Raw genomic sequence first — 10,908 nt, forward strand, 5'->3', positions numbered from 1 at the left:
TATTGCACAAATTAAAGTTCACAAGGAAGAATTTTAAACTCATAAATATTTTACCACAAGGACCTCGTCCTTATATAACTTCCATCGCGGTTTACAGCCCGGTTTAAATATTTCTCATCATGTAAAAATACGAGGATCTCGTTCTTAAATCTGAAACACCAGTATTTTGCACATTGTGCCCACTAAAATTTCAACTTTCCTTTCTTTCTTCTTTTCAATATATTTCATAAAAATAATTCACAACATATAATGAACCCTCATACCGGTAGGGCATATAATTCATAAAAATTAGAATCAATTATTCCGAAATACATTAAACCCACTTTATTGAATAATAAAATTTTACTTTTGGACTATAGCCCTCAATGGTGCACAAAAATAAAACGACGGACACGGGCTCACATCTTTAAATCTCCCAATAGGGATACACATATAAGTGGGTCACAAATTTATGAAGCTCACCCATAAGTGGAGCATAATAGGATGACTCACCTCAATATTCAGAACCAAATCAAATTAAGGGAAATTATCCTTTTATAATTTAAAAAAACCAGGATCGTACATGTGATGACACCATCTGGTGTATTAGCCTCAGCCAAATCATAGTGATTAAATCAATGGGTCGGGCCTCTACCTCTTAGGCGCCCACTACCTGCCTGTTCTACACCTCTAGCTGACTGTGCATGTGGAGTATCAACTGGAATAAAGCTTGTAACTAGAGTATTCTGATGAAATCCACCCCTCCCAAGTCTGAGACAATCTCTCATGATATGCCTAGTATCACCACACTCATAACAACCCCTCTGAGGTCGCGGCTGATCATACTGAGTCTGTGCCGGATATCTGGAATAACCATTGTAAGAATCTCGTGTCGGTGGTGCTCTGTAAACTGGAGCACTCCGAGTAATCTTATGTGCGGACTGAGCTGACCCACTGCTCGAGCCTCCGCTATAATGGGTTCTAGCTGAAGAGTAAAACTCACTGAACCCTCCAGATCTTCGAGACCTTTTGGCCTCCTTAGACTCTGTTTCCTCGCCTAAAACACCCTCAATATTCCTTGCAATATCCACTACTTGTTGGAATGGAGTATCAGTTTGCAATTCTCGAGCCATACACCCGGTTCTCTGATTGTCGGAACTAAGATAGATGCATGACGGGCTAACTCACTGAACCTGATAGCATATTCTGACACTGTCATAGTGCTCTGATGCAACCGTTCAAACTCTGTGCGCCATGCATCTCTGAGAATCTGGGAAACAAACTCTTTTAAGAACATTTCCGAAAATTGAGCCCAAGTTGGTGGTGTGGCATTGGCTGATCTACCTTCTTCATAGGTTTGCCACCACCGGTACGCTACGCCTGACAGTTGAAATGTAGTAAAGGAAACTCTGCTCACTTCCACAATACCCATGGTGCGGAGAATACAGTGACAATTTTCCAGAAATCCTTGGGCATTCTCTGTAGCTGTGCCACTGCAAGTTGGTGGATCATATTTCTTACACCTTTCTAGTCTCTTTTGTTCCTCTTCTGATGCCTTGGGCCTGACCTCAGGCCGAACTGGAATAACAGGTTGTACCGGTACTACACCCGGAACCTAACCAACGTGAACCTGCTTTTCACCCTCAGACGGACAGGCAGTCAGAGCGCACTATTCAGATATTGGAGGACATGTTGTGTCATTGACTTTGGGGATTCATGGGATCACTTTCTGCCACTCGCGGAGTTTGCATATAACAAAAGTTACCAGTCGAGTATTCATATGGCTCCGTACGAGGCTTTATATGGGATGAGGTGTATATCTCCGGTGGGATGGTTTAAGCCGGGTGAGGCTAGGCTCTTAGGTATAGACTTGGTCCAGGATGCATTAGATAAGGTGAAATTGGTTCAGGAGCGGTTTCGCATGGCGCAGTCTAGGCAGAAGGGCTACGCTGACAGGAAGGTTCGTGATGTATCGTTTATGGTTGGGGAGAAGGTTTTGCTGAAGGTATCACCCATGAAGGGTGTTATGAGGTTTGGGAAGAGGGGCAAGTTGAGCCCCTGGTTCATTGGGCCTTTTGAGGTGATTCATAGGATAGGAGAGGTGGCTTATAAGCTTGCCTTGCCACCCAGCTTGTCTAGTGTGCACCCAGTATTTCATGTTTCCATGCTCCGGAAGTATATTGGAGATCCGTCCCATATTTTGGATTTCAGCACGGTTCAGTTGGAGAGTGATATGACTTATGATGTGGAGCCGGTGGCCATTTTGGATTGGCAGGTTCAGAAGTTGAGGTCAAAGGACATAGCTTCAGTGAAGTTGCAGTGGAGAGGACAGCCTGTGGAGGAGGCCACCTGGGAGACCAAGCGGGAGATTCGGAGCAGATATCTATGCCTATTCGAGACTCCAAGTATATTTCTAGACCTGTTCGAGGATGAACGGTTGTTTAAGAGGGAGAGGATGTAACGACCCGGCCGGTCTTTTAGAGAGTTATAGCCCACTTTGCCCCATTTCTGCTTCCTATTGTGCCTTTCAGCTATATTATGATATACCGGGTTAGTTGGTTCGGGTCCGGAGTAGTTTCAGAGTGGATTGAGACACTTAGTCTCTAAAGTAGAAGCTTAAGTTAGAAAAGTCAACCGGATGTTGACTTATGTGTAAACGATCTCGGATTTAAATTTTTATGGTTCTGTTAGCTCCGTTAGGTGGTTTTGGACTTAGTAGTGCGTACAGAATATTATTTGGAGGTCTCTAGTAGAATTAGGCTTGAATTGGCGAAAGTTGGAAATTTGGTGATTTTGGTCGGTAGTGAAAAATTTGATATCGGTGTCGGAATGGAATTCTGGAAGTTGGAGTAGGTTCGTGGTGTCATTTTTGATGTGTGTGTAAAATTTAGGTCATTAGGACGTGGTTTGGTAGGTTTCGGCATCGTTTGTGTCGAATTTGGAAATTTAGACATTCTTAGGCTTGAATCCGAGGGAAATTTGGTGTTTTGATTCTGTTTTGAGTGATTCGAAGGCTCGACTAAATTTGTATGTTGATATATGACTTGTTAGTATGGTTGGTTGAGGTCTCGAGGGGCTCGGGGTGATTCCGGGGGGTTAACGGATTGTTTGAAGTTGGAAAAATGCAGCTGAAGCTGCTGCTACTGGTATTTCCGCACTTGCGGAGGGGGAGCCGCAGGTGCGAGGTCGCAGGCGCGCGTGGGAGATCGCAGGTGCGAGGTTGCAGGCGCGCGTGGGAGTTCGCAGGTGCGGACAGTATTGAGGTAGGCTAGGTCCGTAGGTGCATAGTAGATGTCGCATCTGCGAGTCCGCAGATGCGGATAGGTGCCCGCAGAAGCGGAAGAGAGAAGGTCAGGCAGTAGCCGCAGGTGCGAGGTCTTTTTCGCGCATGCGTGGTCGCAGATGCAGATATGGAGCGCAGGTGCGAAGTTGTCACGACCCAAAATTTCACAACAGGCGTCGTGATGGAGCCTAGTCTCTAAGACTAGGTAAGCCGATTTCTATAACATTTTGAATCTTTTTTTTTTATTTGAATAAGTAACTAAAACTAACAGTGGAAATAATTACAATACACAACCTCCCAAGACTGGTAGTACTGAGTCACGAACTCTGCTAAATACATGGAATGATCACGAGGACCGAATATACAATACTATTTGATTACAAATAAATAGTACAATAAAATGAAAAGACTCCAAGGGACTGCGACGACCAAGAAGCTCTACCTTGAATCCTTACAATCCCGCTTTAACTCTGCTCAGGTCCGTTATCTTCAATACCTGGCTCTACACAAAAATGTGCAGAAGTGTAGAGTGAGCACACCACAGCGGTGCCCAGTAAGTATCAAGACTAACCTCAATGGAGTAGAGACGAGGTAAAGTCAAGACACTCGCTATTCTAATAACCTGTGCAATATAATATACAAAATAATAGGAAACAAAAAATAATAAGGGCAGGATAAAATAACCCGTGATATGCACAACAGACAACAAGAATACCATTAATATCACTCAACAATAAATAAACACAATTACACCAATTAAATCAAGCCCTTCAAATAAATGTATTTCACATAGTTCTTCTAGATAACTCTCTTTCAAATATAATTTTCTCAAATAATTATTTTTTTTCAAATATAATTCTTTCAATAAATCTTTCCAAATACAATTTCCTCAAATAAATATCTTTCGAAATACAATTCTTTTATATAATACTTTCTAAGTAAAAATCCTTCCAAATAAATATTTTGAATATAATTATTTCAATTAAAAAGTCACCATGTGACACCTCATTTCAAAATCATCAAAATACGGGTCTTAGCCCATTTTTATATTTTTTATTAATACGGGTCTCAGCCCATTTTCATATTTCCACGGCACCTCGTTCTCATAATTAAATCATCATATTTTACCGGCACCTCGTGCCCTCATTTTATATCACAACTGCACGGATAATTCACATGCCAAATATCATTATCATTTCATCACAGTACCTCGTGCCCACATTTTATATCATAATTGCACGGACAATTCACGTGCCAATATCCCCATTTCATATCACAATTCACGGCATCTCGTGCCCACATTTTATTTTATAAACCGTCTGGCAATAGCCACAGGCTCCCAATTTCAACATAAATCAGATTATTATCAATTTACTAACAACAACACAAGTGGCATAAGGTATAAAAATAAACACAAGAAAATCACAACATCACATGAAAATATTCAACACCACAACCCCACATCATCACATATCGTCCCTAACAATAGCCACCCTTATCGCTCCTATTGCCACCCTTATCGCTCTTATAGCCACCCTTATCGCTCCGCCCAAACAATATCAATAGCCACCCTTATCGCTCCTATAGCCACCCTTATCGCTCTGCCCAGACAATATCAATAGCCAACAAACACAACGGTGAAATGCCACCCTTATAACCACATAATATCAACGGTGATATGCCACCCTTATCTCCTCAAAATAACAACTCACACAACACAATAATTTCTCAAAATAATAACTCACACAATACAACAATTTACATGGGAAATGATCATGGCAACATGACAAAAATCAATTCATATCACAATTTGCCCAATGGCCACAACTAAATTCCAAAGATATAACAAAATTAATTAATTTCACAACAAATAGCCCAAGGCTCCACACAATGTATATAACACCCAAAAAAAATTAATAGAGAAATAAATTACTCAACATAAAGCAAAGCCTTCATTATTAACTCCAAATTCTTTCAATAATTATATAATCACCTCTTCTTAAGCTCATTTAATTAATTAATTGCAGAGGAAAGAATCCAAAATGAAATTAAATTCCAATAATTATCAAACCAGTAAATTCACAGAATTTCATAAATAATCAAATAACAATCGCATCAAACAACGCTGAAAGTACGAATCGCGCATCGAATTGAACTATAAGTTTTCAAATCCTCCAACTTCTATATTTTGCGCCGAAACGTATCAAATCAAACCGGAATGACTTCAAATTTTGCACACAAGTCATAATTGACGTAATGGAGCTATTCCCATTTCCGGAATCGAAATCTGACCTCATTATCATAAATTCATCCGTCGGTAGGATTTTCCAAAATCTTCTATTTTCCAACTTTCGCCAAAATGTGTCGAATTATCCTACGGACTTCCAAATCCAAATCCGAACATACGCCTAAGTTCGAAATAATCATACGAAGCTATCTCCATCATCGAAATTCCATTGGGGTTGTTTTCTCAAAAATCAACTCCCCGGTCTACTCTTTCCATTTAAGCTTCAAAATGAGAATTTTTCTTTAAACACCATCTCAATTGAGATTATTTCCTTTCTCCATTCTTATAAGCTGTAAAGCAAAATCCCTAACTCTCCAATCATTTCCAAAAATGCCTGAATTCTCACAACAACGCACAGTATTAGTCTCAACTGGCTATAGCAACTCGTGCCTGTGCACATATAAATTTCCTCAATAGTGTTGAAGTAATTCAAAACTTTCTCTGGGGTGCTACATTATTCCCCGCTTAGGATTATTCGCCCTCAAACACATAACATAATTTATCTCTTTCTTTGCAAATTTCAATCCCCCAAATTTTACTAACTCCCAAATTTTTCAAAAATTTCAACAGAGTCTCCCCTGTAATTGGTCATATCTACCTGCTAAAGTAACACCCAAACAACTCCTAACAACATAACCACAACCCAACAAAATACCACAGGGTATATATCAATAACATTAATCTCAGCATTGCATGATCATAATGATATCAGGACATGAAGCGCATCATATATATGCTCATCACCACATCTCTGGTCTTAAAAGTTGTTCATAATTAATTCCAACATCATCAATTAATCTCATACTAACCATCACCTCGTTTCGAATTTTCACAATACTGACAACAGAACGTGAGGCATGAAGACCTCATGATTACTTACTCGAATTAATGGGTCACATTTAACGCCACTTGGGCACTCACCTCATAGCCTAAAACTCAATATTTACAACACAAAAATGGATGAATATGAACAGAAAATATATAAGCATTATCAAATAAGCCTAACACGCATGACTCCCTATTAATATTATTGAACAAATTAAATTTCACAAGGGAGAATTTTAAACTCATAAATATTTCATCACACGGACCATGTCCTTATATAACTTCCATCACGGTTTGCAGCCCGGTATAAATTTTTCTCATCATGTAAAAATGCGAGGATCTTGTCCTTAAATCCGAAACACCAGTATTTTGCACATTGTGCCCACTAAAATTTCAACTTTCCTTTCTTTCTTCTTTTCAATATATTTCATAAAAATAATTCACAACATATAATGAACCCTCATACCGGTAGGGCATATAATTCATAAAAATTAGAATCAATTATTCCGAAATACATTAAACCCACTTTATTGAATAATAAAATTTTACTTTTGGACTTATAGCCCTCAATGGTGCACAAAAATAAAACGACGGACACGGGCTCACATCTTTAAATCTCCCAACAGGATACACATATAAGTGGGTCACAAATTTATGAAGCTCACCCATAAGTGGAGCATAATAGGATGACTCACCTCAATATTCAGAACCAAATCAAATTAAGGGAAATTATCCTTTTATAATTAAAAAAAAACCAGGATCGTACATGTGATGACACCATCTGGTGTATTGGCCTCAGCCAAATCATAGTGATTAAATCAATGGGTCGGGCCTCTACCTCTTAGGCGCCCACTACCTGCCTGTTCTACACCTCTAGCTGACTGTGCATGTGGAGTATCAACTGGAATAAAGCTTGTAACTAGAGTGTTCTGATGAAATCCACCCCTCCCAAGTCTGAGACAATCTCTCATGATATGCCTAGTATCACCTCACTCATAACAACCCCTCTGAGGTCGCGGATGATCGTACTGAGTCTGTGCCGGATATCTGGAATAACCATTGTAAGAATCTCGTGTCAGTGGTACTCTGTAAACTGGAGCACTCCGAGTAATCTTATGTGCGGACTGAGCTGACAGACTGCTCGAGCCTCCGCTATAATGGGTTCTAGCTGAAGAGTAAAACCCACTGAACCCTCCAGATCTTCGAGACCTTTTGGCCTCCTTAGACTCCATTTCCTCGCCTAAAACACCCTCAATCTTCCTTGCAATCTCGACTACTTGTTGAAATGGAGTATCAGTTTGCAATTCTTGAGCCATACATATTTTAATATCATAATCGAGCCCCTCAATAAATCTGCGGACCCGTTCTCTAATTGTCGGAACTAAGATAGCTGCATGACGGGCTAACTCACTGAACCTGATAGCATATTCTGACACTGTCATAGTTCCCTGACGCAACCGTTCAAACTCTGTGTGCCACGCATCTCTGAGAGTCTGGGGAACAAACTCTTTCACGAACATTTCCGAACATTGAGCCCAAGTTTTCCTCACCATCTATGAGAGAATGGAGATACAAAGGTTCAAATTCCAAATTCAACAAATTCCGCACGACGGGAATGAAAGAAATTGAAATTTCCTAACAGTTCTGTAGCCTCTCGAAGATAAGTACAGACGTCTTTGTACCATTCCGCAAGACTCTACTAGACTCATTCGTGACTCATAGAACCTACGAACCTAGAGCTCTGATACCAACTTGTCACGACCCAAAATCCCACCACATGCGTCGTGATGGCACCTAGTCTCTAAGACTAGGTAAGCCGATTTCTATTACATTTTGAAGCCATTTTTTTTTATTTGAATAAGTAACTAAAACTAACAGCGAAAATAATTACAATACACAACCTCCCAAAACTGGTAGTACTGAGTCACGAACTCTGCTGAATACATGGAATAATCACGAGGATCGAATATACAATACTGTTTGATTACAAATTAACAGTACAATGAAATGAAAAGACTCCAAGGGACTGCGACGACCAAGAAGCTCTACCTTGAATCCTTACAATCCCGCTTTAACTCTGCTCAGGTCCGTTATCTTCAATACTGGCTCTACACAAAAATGTGCAGAAGTGTAGAGTGAGCACACCACAACGGTGCCAGTAAGTATCAAGACTAACCTCAATGGAGTAGAGAAGAGGTACAATCAAGACACTCGCTATTCTAATAACCTGTGCAATATAATATACAAAATAATAGGAAATAAATAATAATAAGGGCAGGATAAAACATCCCGTGATATGCACAACAGACAACAAGAATACCATTAATATCACTCAACAATTAATAAACACAATTACACCTAATTAAATCAAACCCTTCAAATAAATGTATTTCACATAGTTCTTCTAGATAACTCTCTTTCAAATATAATTTTATCAAATAATTATTTTTTTTCAAATATAATTCTTTCAATAAATCTTTCCAAATACAATTTTCTCAAATAAATATCTTTTGAAATACAATTCTTTTATATAATACTTTCTAAGTAAAAATCCTTCCAAATAAATATTTTGAATATAATTCTTTCAATTAAAAAGTCACCATGTGACACCTCATTTCAAAATCATCAAAATACGGGTCTTAGCTCATTTTTATATTTTTCATAAATACGGGTCTCAGCCCATTTTCATATTTCCACGGCATCTCGTGCCCATAATTAAATCATCATATTTGCCCGGCACCTCGTGCCCTCATTTCATATCACAACTGCACGGACAATTCACGTGCCAAATATCATTATCATTTCATCATAGCACCTTGTGCCCACATTTTATATCACAACTGCACGGACAATTCACGTGCCAATATCCTCCAACTTCTATATTTTGCGCCGAAACGTATCAAATCAATCCGGAATGAATTTAAATTTTGCACACAAGTCATAATTGATGTAATGGAGTTATTCCCATTTTCGGAATCAAAATCCGACTCGTTATCATAAATTCATTCGTCGGTAGGATTTTCCAAAATCTTCTATTTTTCAACTTTCGCCAAAATGTGTCGAATTGTCCTACGGACTTCCAAATCCAAATTCTAACATACGCCTAAGTCCGAAATCATCATACGAAGCTATCGCCATCATCAAAATTTCATTTCGAGGTCGTTTGCTCAAAAGTCAACTCCCCGGTCAACTCTTTCCATTTAAGCTTCAAAATGAGAATTTTTCTTTAAATTAATTTCCGAATATTTCGAAAACCAAACTCGACCGCACATGCGGGTCTTTATACATATTGTGAGACTGCTCGAAACCTTAAGTCACTGAACGTGGCATAAATTCTTAAAACGACAAGTCGGGTCGTTACAGAAGTTGGGTGTTTTAATGATTTTTTGCAGGTGCGGAGGTTCTTGCGCATATGCGGCACCGCAGGTGCGCATATATTAGCCGCATGTATGAAAGACCCGGGCAAAAACTATAAATAGAACATTTTGCAAGTTCTGGTTCATTTCCACCATTTTCAAGTCGGTTTTTTGAGGTTTTGGAGTGATCTTGAAGGGAGATTCAAGGGTTTTCAGTTAGGTAAGTTGCTTGGGCTCTAATACTCCTATCTATGGTGTTTTCCCATTGTATTATCATCTAATTAGTGGAATTTAGGGGTGAAAATAGGGGGGTTAGGGCTTGGGATTTTAGAGAGTAATTTGGGGATTTGAGGGACCAAATGAGGTTGGATTTTGATGAATTTAGTATGGGTAGACTCAGGAGTGAATGGGCTTTCGGGTTTTGTGACTTTTGTCAGATTTTGAGACGTGGGCCCGGGGGCCAGGTTTGAGTGAATTTCGGGATTTGGCCTATAATTTGGTATTTTCCTTGTGGGATTCATTCTTTAGCTCATATTGATCGTATTTTATTGCTTGTGGCTAGATTCTGTCATTTGGAGGCCGGTTCGAGAGGAAAGAGCATTCTAGAGTAGGAGTCCTACACTGTTGAGGTAAGTAACAGTTTTAAATCTGGTCTTGAGGGTATGAAACCCGGAGTTTGGTATAATGTGACTGTTTGGAGGTGGCACCCATGCTAGGTGACGGGCGTGTGGATGTACGCCGTGAGGGATTGAGACTTGGTCCGTCCCAGGAGACTATGAAGTCTAATAGCCTTTAATTGTGTTTATATGCATTCCTCTCTACTAGAACTTGACTGTTTTCATGTTAGAAATCATGCTTAGGCTATATTCCTGCTCATGGTAGTTATGCTCAGTCATAGTGATTCTTGTACATGTTTATCTCCGTCTCTGTTATTTGTTTTCCTTGATGATATACTGTAACACTTTGATTTGGGTTGTTTTCCCTTTTTTTATTGAGAGCTGTGAGACTAGAGAGGTTCATGACTGAGTAAGGTCGAGGGCCTAGTTGTGAGGTATCGTTTTATGGCATGTGAGTTGTCCGTGCGGATCCTTATAGTTTATACTAGGGCACGTGAGTTATCCGTGCATCACGTGAGTTATCCGTGCAGATCCAAATATGATATTACAGCACGTGAGTTG

The 10,908-nt window shown here is 39.6% G+C and overlaps 1 protein-coding gene across 1 annotated transcript; it reads left to right on the plus strand.

Annotated features, from left to right (window-relative positions):
- Positions 1-1,759: 1,759 nt before the first annotated feature.
- On the plus strand, positions 1,760-2,440 carry LOC138910213 (uncharacterized). Its single transcript, XM_070201437.1, has 2 exons — positions 1,760-1,984; positions 2,255-2,440. Exons 1-2 carry the CDS (start codon positions 1,760-1,762, stop codon positions 2,438-2,440), a joined length of 411 nt encoding a protein of 136 aa, XP_070057538.1.
- Positions 2,441-10,908: the final 8,468 nt, after the last annotated feature.

Source organism: Nicotiana tomentosiformis, chromosome 4, assembly GCF_000390325.3.
Source record: "Nicotiana tomentosiformis chromosome 4, ASM39032v3, whole genome shotgun sequence".
NCBI classification, from domain to species: domain Eukaryota; kingdom Viridiplantae; phylum Streptophyta; class Magnoliopsida; order Solanales; family Solanaceae; genus Nicotiana; species Nicotiana tomentosiformis.

Bases quoted from the DNA above. Each gene is read 5' to 3' on its own strand.
- LOC138910213 (XM_070201437.1), top strand. From the start codon at position 1,760: ATGGCTCCGTACGAGGCTTTATATGGGATGAGGTGTATATCTCCGGTG. The intron at 1,985-2,254 runs GTATCACCCATG...TTGGATTGGCAG, and splicing joins GGGAGAAGGTTTTGCTGAAG to GTTCAGAAGTTGAGGTCAAA.